This window comes from Enhydra lutris, unplaced genomic scaffold (genome assembly GCF_002288905.1).
Source record: "Enhydra lutris kenyoni isolate GAN:26980312 unplaced genomic scaffold, ASM228890v2 scaffoldscaffold44, whole genome shotgun sequence".
Classification (NCBI taxonomy): Eukaryota; Metazoa; Chordata; class Mammalia; order Carnivora; family Mustelidae; genus Enhydra; species Enhydra lutris.
The window spans coordinates 9,604,253-9,625,957 of record NW_019154128.1 but is presented as its reverse complement, the minus strand read 5'-3'; the positions used below and the strand labels follow the sequence as shown (position 1 = coordinate 9,625,957).

Here is a 21,705-nt window from a genome sequence, read left to right as displayed (position 1 = left end):
AGATTTTATTTATTTATTTGAGAAAGGGAGAGAACACAAGCCGGGGAGTGGGAGAGAGGGAGAGAGAAGCAGACTCCCCTCTGTGCAGGGAGCCTGATGTGGGGCTTGATCTCAGGACCCTGGGATCAAGGTCCTGAGCTGAAGGCAGACGCTTAACAATTGAGCTACCCAGGCACCCCAGCAGTATTTCTTGTATTCAGATCTTGCATATCTGAAATAAATTCCAATTGGTCATAGTGTATAACTCATTTTATACATTGATGGATTCAATTTGCTACTATTTTTTTTTGAGGATTTTTACATCTTTGTTTATGAGCAATACTGTAATTTTTTTCTTTCACTGTTTTTGGTTTCGATTTTTGGGTAATGATGGCCTCACAGAATGAGTTAGTAAGACTCTGCTTTTATTTTCTAGAGATTGTGGAGAAATGGTATAATTTTTTTCCTTAAGTGCTGTAATTCACCAGTAAAATTACTTGGGGCTAGTGCTTTCTTTTGGAAGGTTATAAATTAGTGATTCAATGTGTTTACAAGATACAGGCCTTTAAGGTGAAATAAAGGATAGTATTATAGCTGTACATTAAAAGGATAAAGAAAAAAGATACTTTGAATAATCTCTGTACACATGAATTGATAATTTTGATGAAATAGACTAACTTCTCAAGTTGTTGAAACTCACCAAGGTGAAATAGACAGTTTGAAGAGCCTGATGATGCCTGTTAAGGAAGTTGAATTTATAATTTAAAATGTCCTGAAAAATAAATCTCCAGAATCCGACGGTTTTACTGGAGATTTCTACTAAATATTTTTAGAAGAATTAATAGCAGATCTGTATAATCATTTCTGGAAAGTGGAAGAAGAGACCCTTCCAGATGTTTTTATGAAAGTAGTATTACCCTGATTTCAAAGCCAGTTGAAAGTGGTGTGCACAAAAAAGAAAACTACAAGCTGATATCCTCATAAATCTAGATTGCGTAAGTTGCTAGTGAAATATTGACAAATAGAATTGAGTACAACTACATTATACACCTTACCAAGTGGAGTGAATTCAGGTGATGAAAGATGTAGAAACTGATCAATGTAATACACCCCATTAACAGGTGTTAAAGAAGAAAAATTATTATACCAGTTGATGCATAAAACAGTTTTTCTGTTTTTATTTGATACAGAAAGCTTTTGACAAAAATACATCACCCATTCATAATATAACACAAAAAACTAGAAATAAAGGGAAACTTCTTCAGTTTGAAAAGGTATCTACAAAAAGCCAGCAACTTACATATTTAGAGGTGAAAAACTCTAAGTTTCCTCTGAGGTTGGAAATAAGGCAAGGATGTTTGCTTTCACCACTGCTGTTCAGGATAGCACTAGTTGTACCCAGTGCAATAAAGAAAAAAGAAATGAAGGAACACATCAGAAAGGAGTAAAACTGTTCTCATATGCAAACGGCATGATGCTTCTAGAAACCGTCCATTCTATTTATTTATTTATTTTAAAGATTTGATTGATTTACTTATTTGTCAGAGAGAGAGAGCAGAAGCTGGCAGAGTGGCAGATAGAGGCAGGCAGATAGAGCAAGGAGCCTGATGTGGGACTCGATCCCAGGACCCTGGGATCATGACCTGAGCCGAAGGCAGTGGCTTAACCAACTGAGCCACCCAGGTGTCCCAAAACTGTCCATTTTAAAACTTTAGAACTAATAAGTGAGTTCAACAAGGTTGCAGTGTAACAGATCAACATAAAACCTAATCATATTTCTGTACATTAGTAATGAATATGTAGAAACTGAATTCTAAAATCTCCAATTATTTAAAAAACACTAGTTTTGTGAAAATTTCAGAACACTGATGGAAGAAATCAGTGATGTAAATAAATGGAGAAACGTACTGTCTTCCAGTCTATGAATATAACATAATGAAGGTGTTCTTTTCAAATCTCTTTGTATATAATTAATCAAATTTCTAAAACTGTTTATAATCAATACAATTTCTAAAATTACAGCAAGACTTTTTTAATAGATACATAGAAGTTTATTCTAAAATATATTTGAAAAGTCAAAGTTAAGAATAGGTAAAACAGTTCTCATAATGAATAATAAAGGGAGAGAGTCATTCCACCTGATTTCAAAACTTACTATATAGGTCCATTAATCATGATTGTTAATATCAGAGGGAGACACACACAGATCAGTAGAGCAGAATACAGGACTCAGGAATAGCCCTATGCAAGTATAGCTAAGTGATTTTTGACAAAAGTTCAAAAGCAGTTGAGTGTAGGATGGATACTTCAAAATGTTGCTGGAGCAGCTGAGTACCCATAGGTTAAAAAAAAGATTAAAATGGATCATAGATTTAAACATAAAACATTAAAGCACACAACTGTTAGAAGGTAAGAGGTTTTATTTTCAAGTCCTAGAGCATGGTGAAAAATTCTTAGTCATGACGCCAAAAGCATGATTCATAAAGAAAATTTTGATAAAGAGCATCTCATGAAAATTAAAATTTTTCCTTTGATTAAAAACCCTGTTAAAAGATGAGCTACAGACTGGAAGAAGATTTATATAAACCATATTTAACCAATGACTCAGAACATAAAACGAGTTCTCAAAACTCAACATTCAGTCAGTCCAGTTATAAAATGGGCAAAGGATACAAACAGACATTTAACTAAATAGTACATATGAATGGCAAATAAACGCAGGAAAAAATGTTTTAATTACTCTAGCCTTTAAGGAAATGCAAATGGAAACTAGGATATCACCACATATCTGTTACAGTATCTTGAACAGTAGCCATAATATCAAATACTGGCTGGGATGTAGGACAAAAATGGACATCTCCATACATTGTGATGTGAATATTAAATGGTAAACTCACTTTAGAAAATAGTTTGTCTGTTTCTTAAAAATCTACATATAACTTTTTTTTTTTTTTAAGATTTTATTTATTTATTTATTTGTTTAACAAAGAGAGAAAGTGAGAGAGGGAATACAGGCAGAGCTGAGCAGGGAGCCCGATATAGGGCTCAATCCCAGGATGCTGGGATCATGACCTGAGCTGAAGGCAGATGGTTAACAACTGAGCCACCCAGGTGCCCCAGTCTACATATAACTTTTAATAGCTTTTTTTTTTTTAATATTTCACGTATTTTTATTTAACAGAGGTCACAAGTAGGCAAAGAGGCAGAGAGAGAGGAGGAAGCAGGGTCCCTGCCTAGCAAAGAGCTGGACGGGGGGCTCAATTCCAGGACCCTGGGACCACAACCTGAGCTGAAGGCAGAGGCTTTAACCCACTGAGCCACCCAGGCGCCCCAATAGCTTTATTTTTTAAAGTCACTAAGTTAAAACATTTTTATTATTTTGATAGAGGAATGTGGCCTGTGAAAACACAGTACAACAGAAAATGGCCTTTTATTTCTTTAAATCAGTAGTAAGTTTAGGATAAAGGATTGGGGGCTGTCACAGGAAATATTAATAGGAATGTTATAGCTTTGTTAAAGGAAAAAGTAAGTGGTTTGCAGAAAGGTATACCTATAGAAAAATACTTCTATAGAATCCATAAAGGTTTTAAAGCTTTTCTTACCAGCATGACTAGATTTTAGATTTGAGTCTTTGGTTTATTGAAATCTTAAAGCTGTAGTTTGTAGTGGGCAGGTACAGAAGTAGCACTGAGAGTGTAGGTATCAAGTTTCAGCTGATAACTGTGTGTGTGTTACTTTCATTCCTTTCATTGTAATATCGTTGGCCTTTTAGGACCTCTTCCTGAGTCTGGGGCAGAAACTTCAGTACATATTGAAGGAACACTTCAGAAACCATTGTGGTTAAGATTTAAGTTGTGTTGTATATCACTGATACATTTTCTTAGGTATGTTTGAATTTTTCAGACAACTTCAGAAACATGATGATCTCCTATTTTTAAGGAAGGCAGCACAATTTTGGTGTCAGATTTGGGCACGAGTTCCCGGTGTGCTATTTTCTAGTCTTTGTAAATTCTTTTTTATCTTTATCTTTAAGCTTAACTTCATAGAGTTGTTATGAGGAGTAAATAATACATAGCATATATAGTGGTTGATCAGCACAATGCTTTGATGTATGAAAAGCACTCAAAAACTATCAGTCTTGGGGTGCCTGTGTAGCTCAGTTGGTTAAGTGACTGCCTTCGGCTCGGGTCATGATCCTGAAGTCCCAGGATCGAGTCCAGCATTGGGCTCCCTGCTGAGCAGGGAGTCTGCTTCTCCCTCTGACCCACCCCCCTCTCAATGCTTTCTCTCTCTTATTCTCTCTCTCAAATAAATAAAATTTTAAAAGAAAGAAACCATCAGTCTTTCATTACTAGCCAGAAGAAGCCTCAGACTCAACAGCATACAAAGGTAGTCCTATATACTGTTATCCTGGAGATGTTTGTTTCAGTAATATTTATCATAGAGCTAAATAAAAACAAATGACTGCTCTGGAAATATAGCTAGTCACAAGCTATTCTGATAAGATGAATTTAGTTCAGGTGAGAGCTGGCAGATTTTTGGAGGTGAGGTGCCAAGCTTCTGTCATTAACCATCTTCCCATTTCACCTTGTTTTTAGAAGCTTCTGTGGTGTGAAACACTGGCAGAGATGCCTTTGGAGATACTGCTGGTTGATACTTGGCCAGGATTAGGTTTCTGTTATGGAATGGGACCTAAGGGATAGTTCTTGATTCTTTCCCGTCTACATACAACACATCCAATTGGTCACTTAAATGCTGCTGATTGATCCCCTCAATATGTATCTTACATCATTTTGCCTGCCACTGCTGCAAGTCAGGTTCATTATTTCTCATTATAAATAACTATAAAAGCTCTGTAACTGGTCTTCTGCCTCCTGACTAGTTGGGATTCTAGTCTTCCACTCATACCAGAGGTAGATTTCTAAAGATTTTAATTATTTATTTCGCAGACAGAGATCACAAGTAGGCAGAGAGGCAGGCAGAGAGAGAGGAAGGGAAGCAGGCTCCCTGCTGAGCAGAGAGCCCGACACGGGTCTCCATCCCAGACATGGGGCTCCATCCCAGGACCCTGAGATCATGACCTGAGCTGAAGGCAGAGCCTTTAACCCACTGAGCCACTGCCCCGACCAGAGGTAGCTTTTTAAAATGCAAATTTAGTTATGTAAGGAGAGTTAATAGTCTGTTACTGTGGAATCAGAACTTTTGGGTTCAAATCCCGTCTCTGCCTTATGTGATCCTGGGTGAATTCTCCCAGCCTTGGTTTCTACATTTATTAAAAAGGGTAACTACTCAAATTGGGTGCACAGTCTCTTGGGAAGATTGCTAAAAATACCGTGTCTAGTTCCCACCCTGTTCCTGGGTCCCTTGATCTTAGGTTGGGTCAGGAAGTCCATAACTTAGGAAAAACATCTCAGTTGGTTCAGATACCCTTTTATGAGTCTTCTTAAGACATCATGTACTTCATCTTTAGGTTTTTATACTTCTTGTGTCTGATATATGCATACCTGCTTTGTCCAGCTCCTTCAGTACTTGGTTCCAGGCTTGTCCTCTGCTAGGAAGTGTCTGACTTTCTGATTGTGGATTTCATGCTTCAGGAAGTCCTCTCCAGTGCAGCAGTTCAGTGTTATATAATCTTTCTCAAGTACACTATCTAAAATATGACAAAAGAATTAGTTCTGGACAGATACTATAAAAGCATAAATTCCTTCATTTCTTGGCATTTTGCAGTTCCTGTTTTATTGATTTGCTGTTTTCTTCTAAGATCCTTGAGAATAAATTTTGTATCCTCAGTGTCTTATTAAGCTTAAAATTATATTTATCATAGACCTAAAAGTTATTCTCAAGAAATTTTCTTTATTGAAATGAAGCATCTTTATAACAAGGTATGCAAAGTGGAGGGTCATGTTGCATGAAGTCTTTGTTTTCTTTGTTCTTTTTCTTAAGATTGTATTTATTAGAGAGAGAGAGGGTGAGCATACAGGCAGGGGGAGTTTCAGGCCGAGGGAGAAGCAGGCTCTCCACTAAGCAAGGAGCCCGATACAGAACTCAATCCCAGGACCCTGGGATCATGATGTGAGCCAAAGGCACATACTTAACCAATTGAACCACCCAGGCGTCTCGAAGTTTTTGTTTTCTTACTGTGTCATTTATTTGGATTCACCTACCTTTCATACTTGTACATTTCAGACTGACTGACCTTCTTGGTTTTCTATAGTTTAAACTGAAACTTAGTTTGGTTTATTCCAGTATATGAAGGTGAGGACACTGTGGGATAGAACTGGAAATGAAATCAAGAATATAAAAGATTATGAGCAGATTTGGTTCTGGGTTTTGGATATTTTATGTGTTTTATTTAGTAAATCATTCCTGATTCATTTAGATTTGGATGTGTGGTCATGTTTTGCTCAAGGCATTCAAACTTTGTGCATCTTAGTTTTCCTCTTGGCAAAATGAGATAATAGACTAGATGGTCTCTAAAGTTCCTTTCTGCTCTAAAATTTCTACTATTCCAAGTCAAAATGAATAGCTCTTCAAATATTTAGGTGTTGCTATTAATAATAAAGTAATAATACTTGGTTTTATTGTTTAAGCTCTCTCCATTTTATAAATAATTTGTCTCAGGCACACATCAAAAAACTTTGGTATCAACAAAAGTTAATTTTCTTTCCTTGTTACCTCGATTTTCCTGGAGATGTTCATTATAGTTCTTTCTGATTTGAGTGTAACTTTATTGAAACAGATGCAGGGAGGCTGATTGATTGTAGATAGAATTCAAATACTCTCATTAAAGAACTTGCCAAATGATTTTTCTCAATGGACTGCTAATACATGAGAAAAAGCAAAATGTTAAAAAAAAAAAAAAAACAACCTCTCTGTTAATGTGATAGATTGTTTTGCTCTTGAGTAACATTTAGGTCTTCTTTGTTTTCATTTAAGTGCCAAGGATGACATTGATCTCGATGCCTTGGCTGCAGAAATAGAAGGAGCTGGTGCTGCCAAAGAACAGGAACCTCAAAAGTCAAAGGGGAAGAAGAAAAAGGATAAAAGAAAGCCAGACTTTGAGTAAGTATTTCAAATATATTTGATTTTTATTAGTTTTGGTATGAGATTGACCTATTAAGCTAATTCAGTGCCTCATAATTAGATTTTAATCCTTTAATTTTAATCAGATTTTAATCCTTTTCTAGTGAAGATGATATCCTGAAAGAACTGGAAGAATTGTCTTGGGAAGCTCAAGGCATCAAAGCTGACAGAGAAAGTGCTGCAGTAAAGGTGAAAAACAGACCATTGTTACCTATTTTGTGTCCTAGTGCCAGTTTTGGGGAGCTGCTTTTGGAAGCTTTTGAGCAGTGTGAATATATTTAAAGTTTCTATAAATTCTGATGCCAAAGAGGAAAAGAAATAATCTGTTTTAAAACCTTTCACAGACATAAGAACATTTTATTCAGGAATTTAAAGGTATTTTGTGATATGTTGCCTAGTCATAAAATTGGTACATTGGAGATAGAACATTTCTCATCTCCAGTGTTCTATGTTCGTTCTTTTCCATTCTTTGAATTTGTATAGCCTTAAAGTAATGGGAAAGTGATAGGCATGTTTTTTCCTTTCAATTTCCTCGTAGGCTCTGTATGCCATGTGAGAAGGTAATGAATGTGAACTGATGACTAGTACTTCAGAGCACCTGGATTTTGAAATTTACAGTGAATGTCAAATGTGCCTGAGGCCTAGGCTAGCTTCTGGTATTTGGTTGAGTTTTATTTTCTTATAGAAAGGACCTTATTTTGAAGTTGTTTTGAGAGTTTTTTCTATGTGTACTTAGTAAAATACGTGATTGAGAAGTCTGTTATTTTAAAAAATAAAATGTAACTTAAAATTTTTAACAATGGAAATTTTTTAGCCAACAGAAAATAATGAAGAAGAATCCTTCTCAAAACAAGATAAAAAAAAGAAAGGACAGAAAGGCAAAAAACAAAGTTTTGATGATAATGATAGTGAAGAATGGGAAGATAAAGATTCAAAATCAAAAAAGACTGCAAAGCCAAAAGTGGAAATGTACTCTGGGAGTGATGATGATGATGATGATTTTAATAAACTTTCTAAAAAAGCTAAAGGGAAAGCTCAGAAATCAAATAAAAAGGGGGATGGATCAGAAGAAGATGAGGATAACAGTAAAAGAGTTAAAGAGCGTTCCAGAGTAAATTCTTCAGGTGAAAGTGGTGATGAATCAGATGAATTTATGCCATCTAGAAAAGGACAGAAAAAAAATCAAAAAAATAAGCCAGGTCCTAATGTGGAGAGTGGGAATGAAGATGACGACTCCTCCTTCAAAATTAAGACAGTGGCCCAAAAGAAGGCAGAAAAGAAAGAACGTGAAAGAAAAAAGCGAGATGAAGAAAAAGCAAAACTGCGGAAGCTGAAAGAAAAAGAAGAGCTAGAGACTGGGAAAAAAGATCAGAGTAAACAACAATCTCAAAAGAAATCTGAAGAAGAAGCTGTAAAATCCAGAGTGACCCTTGATATCGGAGCAATCCCTGCCTCTGAAGAGAAAGGAGAGACTCCCACAGCTGCTGAAGGTTGGTAATACTACCAAGGAAAGGTTTGAAGGCTTGGATTGGTAGTCTGAGTTTTGCCCCAGAGTCATACTGCTTTTTGCCCTTGGTTGTACAGGGACTTAAATTATAAGAAGAGGACTTGTAAAAGTTATATCTAAGTACTTTTGATTTCCATTGTTAAACATTTGTATAGTATAAAATATCTTTAAAACTGTTTGTGTACAGAGTAGGATTTTTTTAAAGAATTTCCCTGTGAAAACAGTTTTGCTGCTGATGATGACTGGAAGTTGCCTAATGATAAGTTTATTCCTTTTGATATCTCAGTGTCAGGTAATAATTCTTTCTTGTTTCAAGGTTTTTTTTTTTAATTTTTATAAATACTTTCCTGTTTTTAAAAACCCAATTCAGTCTATGAAATAGAAAAGTAAAAACATGCTAAAATTAGTTAACATCTTTTAAGCAACATGAGCCAGGTTTTTATGCCAAAACCAATTAACGAAAAATAAGTTTTCTAGCTAAAATCCTCCTCCTTCAGAAGGAGAATAAAGATCAAATGATTCACATAGGTTTTTTTTTTAGACTAGAAAGCTTTTAATGGAAAAATTGACCTACCTTTTTTAACCAAATTTTTATTGTCTGGACATCTTTGAGGATTAACACCACAAAAGTAGCTTCATAAACTTTAGCTCTTAGAATATAATATATGTTTTTTATTTTGTCCTTCTAATATCCCCTTAAGGTTGGCATCATTCCTATCATCCCCATTTTGTAGAGGCAAAACTAGCTACAGAATTTAGGCAGGAATTCAGATATCATGGATTAAGAGATACATTAAATACAGTGTATTTTCTTCCTGCTGTCAGGATCCTCCTGTCTTCTTGGATACTCCAGGAAATTTAGAGCAACACCAGTATTGTGGGCTTCTAAGGAGGCAACTGGGTGGTTTGAGTTATTCTATCCTGGGTCCCCCCTTGATAGACCTTACCCTGCTGCTGGCATCAGCCTTGGCCCAACATGGTCTTTGAATTCTGGGGTTTGCACATCACTGCTTTAGGAAACAACTTTTTTTTTTTTTTTTTTTTTTTAAAGATTTTACTTATCTGACAGAGTGTACGCAAGCAGGAACAGCAGCAGAGGGAGAGGGAGAAGCCAGATCCCTGCAGAAGAGGGGGAGCCCAATGTGGGACTTGATCCCAGCAGCCTGGGATCCTGACCTGACCTGCTTAACCATCTGAGCCACCCAGGTACCCAGGAAACAACTTTTTAAAAAACACTTTGCCTCTATTCTTTTTTGGTAGATGACAATGAAGGAGACAAAAAGAAAAAAGATAAGAAGAAAAAAAAAGGAGAAAAGGAAGAAAAAGAGAAAGAGAAGAAAAAAGGACCTAGCAAAGCCACAGTAAAAGCTATGCAAGAAGCTCTGGCTAAGCTTAAAGAAGAAGAAGAACGACAGAAGAGAGAAGAGGAGGAACGCATAAAGCGGCTTGAAGAGTTAGAAGCTAAGCGTAAAGAAGAGGTATGTTTTCATGAAGTTTTGTTTAACTTCAAGTCTCTGGTCTGTAAGATATCGTTAACCTTTTAATTCTAAAAGTGTCATAGTTGTAGTTATGTTATTATTCTGATACAAACAAAATGAAGCAATCCAGAAAATCTTACCTTTATTTCCTCAGATGCAGAAATTGGTTATGACCCTTGCCAATACTTAGTCTACTTTCCTGATATTAATACTTACTATGTACAGCCATTAAAATATTCATTTGGGTATTCCTAATGTAATAACTTTACATGTATCTTAAGAGCTTTATATTTGAATTCGGGTTCTTTACATTTAAATTTTATAATTATGCCAATATAATTTTTGTCTTATTTGTATACTCTTATGCAGGAAAGACTAGAACAAGAAAAGAGAGAAAGGAAAAAGCAAAAAGAGAAAGAAAGAAAAGAACGCTTAAAAAAAGAGGGGAAACTTTTAACTAAATCCCAGAGAGAAGCCAGAGCTAGAGCTGAGGCTACCCTTAAACTTCTACAAGCTCAGGGTAAGTAGTATTTTTAATTAACTGAACAGTCTAGAAGCTTTTGGTTTACAGCTATAGGTCTGTGATGGAAAAGGGAATTGAATTAAGTCAGAAAATCCAATGAAAATGCTGTGGAAAAAGTCAAATAATAAAGAATAGGGATACCAGGCTGGCTTAGTTGGTAGAACATGCAACTCAGCCTCAGGGTCACGAGTTAAAGCCCCACACTAGGTGTAGGGCTTACTTTAAAAAAAAAAAAAAAAAAAAGTAAAGAATAAGTAAGATAAATAGATTATTCTGGGAGATGACTTCTGTAAAGTGTACTGTAAACATACTGTTTTACTTGTATTTTGCTTTAGTATGTATCTTTAACAAATACTTTTTAATGCTAAGTAGAGTTTGTATTATATAAACATAATTCCTTGACAGCATTTGGTTTTCTATGTTTAATTTTTCCCATTATCTGTAAAATGTTTTTAATAATTGATTTGTTCAAATCAGGATCCAAATTAGATCCACACATTGCATTTGGTTGATATATCTGGCTCTCACTGATACCACTACCCATTCTTATTTTTGGCATACCCTTTATTAGCCACAGATACTGGATTACTCTTTAGAATTTCTCATATTCTGGATTTATATGATGCTGTTTTCCTGTTGTTGGCTAATAGACGTTTCTGTCCCTTATAATTTCTTAGATATAGCAGCTTGACTTCTTCCAAGTGGTACTGTGTATTTCGTATTGCCTCATGTCAGGAGGCATGTGATCTGGTTGTCTCACTTCTAGTGATGTCAGTATTGATCATTGGGTTTAGGTATTGGCACCTTTGTCTATTATATAAGTACTCCACTGATTTTTTCTAATAATAACTTCATATTCAGCCTAATAATTTAATGTCCAGCTGGTGATCATTGCAGAGTTTTGATATTCTGTCATTTCTTCTACACTTACTAGCATTCTTTTAAAGAAAAGCTTTCCCTGAAATGTAGTTGATGCAGAAAAGCTAGAATAAATGCTTAATTCTTACACTTCATTAATTTTCAGAATAATAAATTAGTGTCTTAGCAACTTCAGAGGTGATCAATGCGTGTAATTTTGTTTTTTGGATATCATTTTCTGCTGTTGGGGTTTTATGTAATTACATGGTTTTATCTCATAAAGTCATTCATGTTTTTGTATTTAAATTGTTCCATCTTTGGCCAGCCCGAGCTCATTCAGGTGGTTCCTGTGAGTTTTCCTACAAGACTACAGTATTCTTAGACCTCTTCCTTGCTTTCCAATACAAGTTATCTAAGTTTTATCCTACACATTTTCTGTCTTAGATCTGGAGGAATCACCTGTTTATTCTTGGTTCCTTGGTTCCTTTTTGTCAATCTGGACATATAATTGATTATGTTTTTGATAGATAAGATGATTTAAAATAGTATCTCTACTCCACTGAGAAAATATTAGGACATCTCAGTTTCCTGTTCTTATATTTCACAGATTTTTATATGACAGTAATTTTGGTGCTTATGTTATAATTACAGTAATAGGTACCATTTATTGTGTATTTATTACATAACTGATGCTGTCATAAACCTTTGATATTGTCTCTTTTCTCATAAAAATCTTATAGGTATTTTCATTCCCATAATTTAGGTGAAGAAAAAGAGACTCCTGAGTTTTAACAGCTTGCCCAAGGTCATGAAGCTGAGATTTAAACTGATCTGTATGACCACCTCTTAATTGTGCATTATATGTTCAGCTGGGAGCAATAAATATGGAGAAACACAGTACTTAGATTTCAGAAACCTTTATTCTAAATTTGATATAGTTTTTTAAAGATGAAATTAGAGAACAGATATGAGTACAACGAGCACCCAGATACCAGACTTGACAAGTAACTACCTGGAAGGCTAAAAACACTCATGAAGAAATTGGGATGGGAGTAATTTGGCAATCTTAGTAAAGTTTTATGGAATAGTTTGACTTGCACTTATGAGATTAGATGAAAAAAAATTTTTTTTTAAGATTTTATTTCAGAGAGCGAGTGCAGTCATGAGGGGGGAGAGTGGAGGGAGAATCAGACACCCCACTAAGCAGGGAGCCTGATGATAGACTCCATCCCAGGACCCTAGGATCATGACCTGAATTGAAGGCAGACATTTAACCGACTGAGCTAGCCCATGAGTCCAGGAGGAACTCTTACTGAAAATTAGAAAGTATCTTGAATTTGGAAAAAAAAACGAAAAGGAAAGTACAACATATTGAAGTTTGTGGGATGCAGCTAAAGCAATGCTCAGAGGGGAATTTGTAGTATTAAATGCTTGCTTTAGAAAAAAAAGGTCAAATCAATAGTCTAAGCTTCCCATCTTAAACTAAAAAAATAGAAGAGCAAAGTAAGCAAAAAGAAGAAAGTATAGAAAACAGTGCAATATAAAACAAGACTAATAGAGAATCATTGAAGCCAGAAGTTAGTACTTTGAAAATATCAATAAAATTGATAAACTAGACCAGCTAACAAAAAAAGGAGACAAGGCACAGATTACCGATACCAGGAGGAAAGAATGGGGAGGAATAACATCATTACAGATATTAAAATGATAAGGCAGTACTGTGAACAATTCTATGCTAGTAGATTCAAAAGCTTAGATAAAATAGGGCTATTCCTTAAAAGATATAAGCTGTCAAAACACATAAACATTATCCTGGGAATGAAGGCTGGTTCAGTTTTGAGAATGAGTAAATATATTTAAAGAAGAAAAAGTACATCATCATCTTACGGATGTAGAAAAGTCCTTTAACAGAACTCAGCATCCATGTATGATAGAAATTCACAAACTGGAAATAGAAAAGCTCCTTATTTGCTAAAGAGATCTACATAGAAATATTCAACCATTGCACTTAATGATGAATTATAGATGCTAAATCTTAATATAGTAATTACGACAAGGATGTCCACTCTTAATCATTCCATGTTGTACTGAACATCCTAGCGTGGGCAATTAGGGAAAAAAAAAGTGAAAGACATACAGATTGGAAAAAGTAAAACTCTATTCACAGATGATAGCTGCCTACATAGAGAATACCATGGAATCTAGAACTAAAAAAAACCCACAAAATGCTACAACTAATAATTGAGATTAACAAGGTTATAGATAGGGCCAGTATGCAAATATCAATTGTATATCTGTATGCCAGTAGTTAACAGCTGAAAACCTAAACAGTATTATTTGTAGTAGCACCCCCCAAAGTAAATTGAAATTCTTCAATATAATTCTAATATTTGTGGGATCTATATGCTGAAAACTATAAAAACATGAAAATAATCAAGGAGAAATGTTGCATTCACAATTGGAAAACTTGATACTGTTGAGATTATCAGTTCTCCAAAATGACCTTTAGATTCAGTGCAATCACAGTCAAACTTGCAGCAGGATATTTTGTGAATATCTATAAACTGTTTCTAAAATGTGTATGAAAAGGTGAAGGAGTTAGAATGGCCAAAATATTTTTGGAAATAATATACTTGGAGTACTCAAATATCTGATTTCAAGACTTACTATTAACCTGTGGTAATCAGTACAGGGTGATACTGGCAAAAGCAGCAATAAAGACAGATTAATAGAATTGTCTGTATACGGTCAGCTTTGGGGAAAAAGCAGTTTAGTATGTAAAATACAGTGTTGGAACAACTGATGCTAGAACAGTTGGGTGTCTAGATGCAAAAACAAAAACCCAAAAGCCTAGTCCTAAATCTCACACATTATATAAACATTAACTCAAAAAGATCGTAAATCTAAATCTACAGTATACAACTACAAAACTTTAGGGGGGAAATAGTAGAAAATCTTTCTGACCTTGTGTTAATGCTTAGTTTAACTTAAGCATAATTCATAAAAGGAACGTATTTGGGGAAGTCCAGTTAAAAATTGCTCTGCAGAAAACATCACTGAGAGTCAGTTCAAAGACAATACCTGAAAACCACTTATCTGACAAGGATTAATATGCACAATATCTAAAGCTAACTCAGTATTCAACAATAAGAAGAGCAACAGCCCTATTTAAAAATGGGCAAAAGACTTGAACAGAACTATAGGCAGTGAAAAGAATGTTTAACATTAGTCATTAGGGAAATTCAAATTAAGACCACAGATATCATTATATATTTATTGAAATACATAAATTTTAAAAAGTTGCCTTTTTCTTGCAAGTATGCAGAACAGTTGGAACTCATCTACCTTATTGGTTGAAATGCAAAACTGTAAAGTCAATTTGGAAAACAGTTGGGAGTTTCTTATAAAATTAAATATGTATTTATCTAATGTCCCGTCATTCCTGCTCCAAAATACCCCAGAGAAATGTTCACACAGAAACCTGCATATATATGTCCATAGGAGCTTTATCCATAATTGTCAAAAACTGGAAAAAACTCAAATCTCCTTCAGTTGTCTACAGAATAATGAAACTATAGTATATCCGTACAATGGAATGCAGTAGAAAGAATTGAAGTATTAGTACATACAACAGTTAGTACATATAACAATGAGGATGACTCTAAAATCTTTTATGATGACAACAGCCCAGACTATAAGGTTTCATTTCTGTGACATTTTGGAAAAAACAAATCTTTTGGGATAGAAAACAGATCAGTGGTTGGCAGGGGCAAAGGATATAAGTAGGGTTTGATTACATAGAACAGCATAGGATGATAGAATTGTTCTGCATCTTCACTGTGTTTAATAACTCTGCACATTTTTCCCAGAACTGGACACTAAGAAAGTAGTACTTTAGTTTATCTAAATTTTCAAACTCCTTATATAGAAAAGAGATTTTTCCATGAATGTATGTATCTCTGAGGTGAATAATATGTTATCTTTTTTTATTATTATTATTTGTCAGAGACAGAGCGCGTGTGAGGACAAGCATGAAAAGTGGCAGGCAGAGGGAGAAGCAGAGTCCCCTGACATGGGACTCGATTCCAGGACCGTGGGATCATGCCCTAAACCAAGGGCAGACTCTTAACTGACTGAGCCACCCAGACTTCCCTGAAATGTTATCTTTTTAAGTAGCAATTCTTAGATGATACACAAATAGCATAAATCTGAAGTTTTCATTTTTATCCTTTAGGTGTTGAAGTGCCATCAAAAGACTCTTTGCCAAAGAAGAGGCCAATTTATGAAGATAAAAAGAAGAAAAAAACATTACAGCAGCTAGAAAATAAAGAAGGTTTGTATACAAAGTGACCTGTGATTTAAAAATAATTTTGTTTGCCTTTTCCCTATAATCTTCAAAACAGTGTCTTTTAAAAAGAAACCACAAATACTGAAACTTATTTCCTGTACTTTCTTATTATTGTTAACCATTCTCAACTGATTTCAATGACAGGTTAATGGAAAAGTGCTTTTGTTTGAAAAATCTAAATCTTCCCCAAAACAGCTATTCCTAACTATCATTCTTATTTTTGTTTCCTTCTCAACCTTTTGTGATTTCACATTATTCCTTGAGCAGACTGTTTCCTGTAAAATATATGACTGATATTTAAACATTTTCTAAACTTGCTAAAGAATTTTGGTTTGTACTTCTGGTTTTTATTCGGTTCTTAACAGTATCCCAACAGAAATTATGCACTGAAAAAGTATTGTTAACTTAGTTTCTGCCCCTTTTCAGTATCTGAACCAATAGAATTAAGCGCTGCTGTGGAAGTTGTAGAACAAGGAGTTCCAGAAAAGGAAGAGACACCACCTCCTGTTGAACAAGGCCAGTAGCACTGACTAATTGCTTCCTATTAAATAGCACTGATGTGTCAGAAGTTGTCTTCATCATCATTAATTTGGGGAAAGCAAATATCTGGCAGGATGGTATTCTTCATACTTTTCTCTAAACCATTTCTTTCCATTTCCATTTTGAAAAAGTTTAGGGGTGCCTGGGAGGCTCATTTGTTTGAATATCTGACTCTTGGTCATGGCTCAGGTCTTGATCTCATGGTTATGAGTTCGAGCCCCCGTGAGTTTGAACTTCAAGCTGGGCTCCGCTTTAAAAAAAAAAAAATTGTAGGAGTGAGACTTGAATCAGTTTTCAGTAGTACCAGTAAAATGTAGAGAGAATGGAAGGTTTTTTAATTTTATTTTTTTATGTTTTCATTTGTGGGTCAGAAATCTTAGGTGGTGCCAAGAAGACCTGAAGTTCTTTATTTAATTCTTTGGAAGCATTTTAATGACAACTTTTTAAGAGTACTATAAAGATTGGCATCTTTAAACCTCCTTAGAGGTCAGCTTCTATTTACTAAATCAGTAAGAGGATTCATTTTATTAATTATGTGTATATGTGTTTTGAGGTTGAAGAAAGTTTTTGGCTTTTTTTTTTTTTTAAGATAAACATTGTTTTAATTCATTAGACTAGATATTGATAGGCGAGCCAGAGGCTAACTATACATGTATGGTTAACAAAATCGAGAAGAATCTCTACTGTTTAAAGTTTGAAGTGGGAATAAATAGTTAAGAGAATATCAAGATTGACCCACAGTGGTGAAAAATATCATTGATAGTTCCTGTCCTTCTTTCTCCCCCGTCTTCTTAGTATAAAAGGATCATTTACCTGACACAACTCAGCTTAGCATGGTGACACTGGAGAAATTGAGGTTGATAGGCTTAATGGCAGTCCATTATTTTAGGTGACATATGTAGCAGTAGAAAGAATTGCTAATTTAGAAGGATATTTTGGGTACATGTACCTGACTCATTTCCTCTTTCTCAAGATGTTCCAAACATCTTGGCAAATAGTAATTATTACAGGGAAGCAAATACTGCTTGTCCCACTTGGATTTGAGAGTAGTTTTGCTTTATTGGATTTCAGTAAAAAAAAGTTGTTGAGAATATTCTTAATATTAATAATAAGTCTTAATATTCAGAATTATACCTTTCTGATGTTTTTGGATTGTCAGCAAATATTCTTTTATTTTTTTATTTTTTAAAGATTTTATTTATTTATTTGGTAGAGATCCCAAGTAGTCAGAGAGGCAGGCAGAGACAGAGGAGGAAGCAGGCTCCCCGCCGAGCAGAGAGCCCAACGCGGGGCTCGATCCCAGGACCCTGAGATCGCGACCTGAGCCGAAGGCAGAGGCTTTGACCTACAGAGCCACCCAGGCGCCCCTCTTTTCTTATTTTCAACTGGAATAGAGGTGTAGCTTTGTACCTATGATTATGATTTTTAGTAGTAGTTGTATGTATCTGTAGAATTTAAAGCAATAAAATAAGTAGTAAATTCTTAGGTATGACATACAAGTTTGAAAGATCAAAATGAAGATACAGTAAGTAATCCTCTCTTATTTGTGGGGGATATGTTTTGAGAACCCTAGTGAATGCCTGAAACTGCAGGTAGTACTGAACTCTGTTTTCTCCTATACAGCTGAGAGAGAGTTTAACTTAAAAATTAGGCACAGCAAAAGATGAACAGCAGTAAGTAATAATGAATATTTAGAACAATATACTGTAATAAGTTATGTGTGTGTAGTGTCTCTCTCTTTTAAAATATCTTCCTGTACTATACTCATTCTTCTTGCGATGGTGGGAGATGATAAGTGCCCATGTGACTAGATGAAGTGAGATGAATGATGTAGGCATGTGATGTAATGTTAGAATACCATTGGCCTTCTGACCATACATTAGAAGGAGGAATGGAGGATCATTTGCTTCCAGACCACAGTTCACTGTGGGTGACAAAATGCAGAAGGCAACACTATAGATAAGGTTGGGGGGATGGGGGAACTATTGTGAAATTTCATTTTTCTACAAGAACTGAATGCAGTCATCATCTACCCTTTTCAAAATCCAATAACATTTCACTGAGTTTCTAATATTTTAATTATGTTAAATATGAAGTCTGGTTTAAGTTTAATTTGGTATATTCAAAATTCTAGGAAACTGTGAAGCATTTGGTAATACTAAATTATAACATGTAGCCATGTTGAGAAAGTAGTTACAAAGATGATGAAATTTTATGTTGCATAATTAAAGTATTTTTTAATGTCAGCAAAATTTTCCATTTTTCCTAAAAGCAAGCCCTATTTCTGGGTGATTTCTATGTCTTTAACAAAAACCTTTATTTATAGAAGAGGAAGAAGAAACTGAAGATGCTGGATTGGATGATTGGGAAGCTATGGCCAGTGATGAAGAGAGAGAAAAAGGTGAGTAACTCATAAGTACAGGTTGACAAATCTAATGGTTATTAGAGGTGTATATATTTAAAGAAATAGTCTTCTGATTATGAAATCCATATGTACATTTCTGGGAATAAAAACCAGTCTCAGATCTTTCCATTGCCTTGGTTTCTAATATCCTCATGTGGATCCTCATTTTATGAATAAATGGTTTTTCAAGGGTACCTAGGATTTAAAATAACATTTTTTCAGAGTGATATTGTAAATGGGGTTTGGTTATTAAAGCTAGCCTACAAAAAAACCACTTTAACTTGAAATATAATACAGAGGTAATACAAGCAAATAGAACCTAATAAATATGAATAAATAATTTTCCTTTGTCATTACTTTCTGTCCTGTGTTACAAAAATCTGCTCTCTTTGGTTTTAATTTCCTGGGGGGGTGAGATGGATATTTGGTTTTTCAGGGTTTTTTTCCTAATACACTTTCCTTTTTAAGTTTTCATTTTAATTATAGTTAACACACAGTGTTATATTAGTTTCAGGTGTATGATATAGTAATTCAACAATTCCGTATATTACCTGGTGCTCATTGGGACATGTGCACTCCTTAATTCCCATCACCTCTTTAACACTTGCCCCCCCCCCCCCCCCCCCACAGGCCTTACCCCAAACCTCTTCTCTCCTCTGGTAACCATCAATTTGTTCTCTGTAGTTAAGAGTCTGTTTCTTAGTTTGTCTCTTTTTCTTTTCTTGCCCTTTGCTCATTTGTTTTGTTTCTTAAATTCTATATGAGTGAAATAATATATTTGTCTTTCTCTGACTGACATGTTTCCCTTAGCATTATATTCTCTAGCTCTGTCCATGTCATTGCAAGTGACAAGATTTCATTCTTTTTCAGGGCTGAATAATACTCCATTGTATATATACACTGCATCTTCTTTGTCCGTTCCTATGTCAGTGGGCACTTGAGCTGCTTCTTTATCTTGGTTATTATGAATAATGCTTCCATAGACATAGGGGTGCATGTAATCCTTTGAATTAGTGTTTTTGTAGTTTTTGGGTAAATACCTGGTAGTGCGATTACTGGATCATAAGATAGTTCTATTTTTAATTTTTTGAGGAGCCTCCATACTGTTTTTCACCGTGGCTGTACCAGTTTGCATTACCAACAGCAGCACAAGAGGGTTCCTTTTTCTCCACATCCTTTCCAACACTGAACACATGTTTTTAAAACCAAGTTTTTTGTTAAGCACTGCTTCCGCCAAATTCACAAGTTTTGATGTTTTTTTAATTTCCATTTTAACATATTTTGCCTGATTGTTAGAAGTGTAGTTCTTAATTTATAAAAGTGGGATTTTCTAATTATTTTCTTGTTACTTCATTGAGATCAGAGAACATACATGGTTCTCTCTTTTGAAATATGTTGAGACTTAATTTACAACCCGGCACATGGTTGATTATTGTGTTTAATATGTGATTGGAAGAAATTTATATTCCGTAGTAGTTGTGTGCCTTGTTCTCTGTAGAGTTAACCCTTGAACAACATGGGTTTAAACTACAGGAGTCTACTTACATGTGGATTTTTTTTCGATATAGTGTTGTAAGTATATTTTCCTTAAGATTTTCTTCATAACATTTGTATTTATCTGGTTTAGTTTATTCTAAGATATGGTATGTAATACACATAAAAAACATAGGTCAGTCAACTCTTCATGTTATTACCAAGGTTTATGGTCAGTATAGTAGGCTGTTGGTAAAGTTTTCGAGGAGTCAAAAGTTATACATGGATTTCTGACTGCATGGGGGCATTGACATCCCTAATCCCTCTGTTGTTCAAGGGTAAGCTATTTGATCACATTTGCTCATTATTTTGTTCAAGTCTTTTTTATTCTGAGATTTTTTTCTGGATTGCCTTTCTCTCTTACTGAGAATGGTGGGTTAAAATCTGCCATGATTATAGATCGTCTGTTTCTCCCTGTGTTCTAATTTTTTTTAATATATTTTAGTGTGGTATTATTAGGTGAATACACTCTCATATTTTTTGATGAACTGACTCATTGATTATTCTGTTTTTTATTTATATTTTTTTAAATTTATTTCTAACTTGCTTTTTGCCTTAAAGCATACTTTATCCAATATTGATATAGCAACATAGCTTTGATTTACATGATCTTTTTCTAATTTAACTCTCTTCTTGATTAGCACATAATTGGGATTTTTATTAATTAAAAAATTTTTTTTAAGATTTTATGTATTATTTGACACAGAGAAAGCACAGGCAAAGGGAGAGGGAGAAGCAGGCGCTCCATAAAGCAGGGAGCCAGATATGAGACTCAATCCTAGAATCTTGGGATCGTGACCTGAGCCAAAGGCAGATGCTTAACTGTCCTAGCCACCCAGGTGCCCCCTACTTGAGATTTTTAAATCCAGTTTGTCAATCTTTATATTTTACCTAGACGACTTAGCTCAATACATATAACCCTTTATGTAATTAATGAAGAGTATTTGTTATCTTATTTAGTCCTTACTGGTTCTGTTTCTTTTTTGTACTTTTTTACTATGTTTGGGATTGTTGTTTTGTTTAAAATTTTATTATTTGATGGGGGAGAGAGCAAGAGAAAGCACAAGCAGGAGGAACAGCAGAGGAAGAAGGAGAAGCAGGGTTCCCACTGAGCAAGGGAGTCCAATGCAGGGCTTGATCCCAGGACCCTGGGATCGTGACCTGAGCTGTAACTGACTGAGCCACTCAGGCACCCCTTATTTATTTATTTTTTTTAATTCCATATTTTCCTCCTTCCATGAGCTTGGAAGTTATATACTTTTTCACTTATTTTTTTTAAATTACTCTAGAGACTTTAAAAATAGGTCTTTGAACTATCACTGTCTAATGTTACACTCGTTCCAGACTGCAAAGACCATAGAATACATGAACAAATTTATCCAGTTCTCAGTTCATTATTCCCATTTATATTAATTCCCGTTCTAATATCCCATCATAGCTTAAGTTTACTCA

The 21,705-nt window shown here is 34.9% G+C and overlaps 1 protein-coding gene across 2 annotated transcripts in view; it reads left to right on the top strand.

The window, feature by feature from the left end:
* The window catches only part of LOC111155912 (eukaryotic translation initiation factor 5B), an 85,897-nt gene that overhangs the window by 28,860 nt on the left and 35,332 nt on the right, over positions 1–21,705 (top strand). For both annotated transcript variants that reach the window (XM_022516384.1, XM_022516385.1), the window contains exons 2-9: positions 6,916–7,041; positions 7,167–7,251; positions 7,877–8,552; positions 9,830–10,047; positions 10,417–10,567; positions 15,663–15,761; positions 16,203–16,292; positions 18,643–18,717. In XM_022516384.1, coding sequence (XP_022372092.1) covers positions 6,916–7,041; positions 7,167–7,251; positions 7,877–8,552; positions 9,830–10,047; positions 10,417–10,567; positions 15,663–15,761; positions 16,203–16,292; positions 18,643–18,717 — 1,520 coding nt within the window. The remainder of the gene's footprint in view (positions 1–6,915; positions 7,042–7,166; positions 7,252–7,876; positions 8,553–9,829; positions 10,048–10,416; positions 10,568–15,662; positions 15,762–16,202; positions 16,293–18,642; positions 18,718–21,705) is intronic.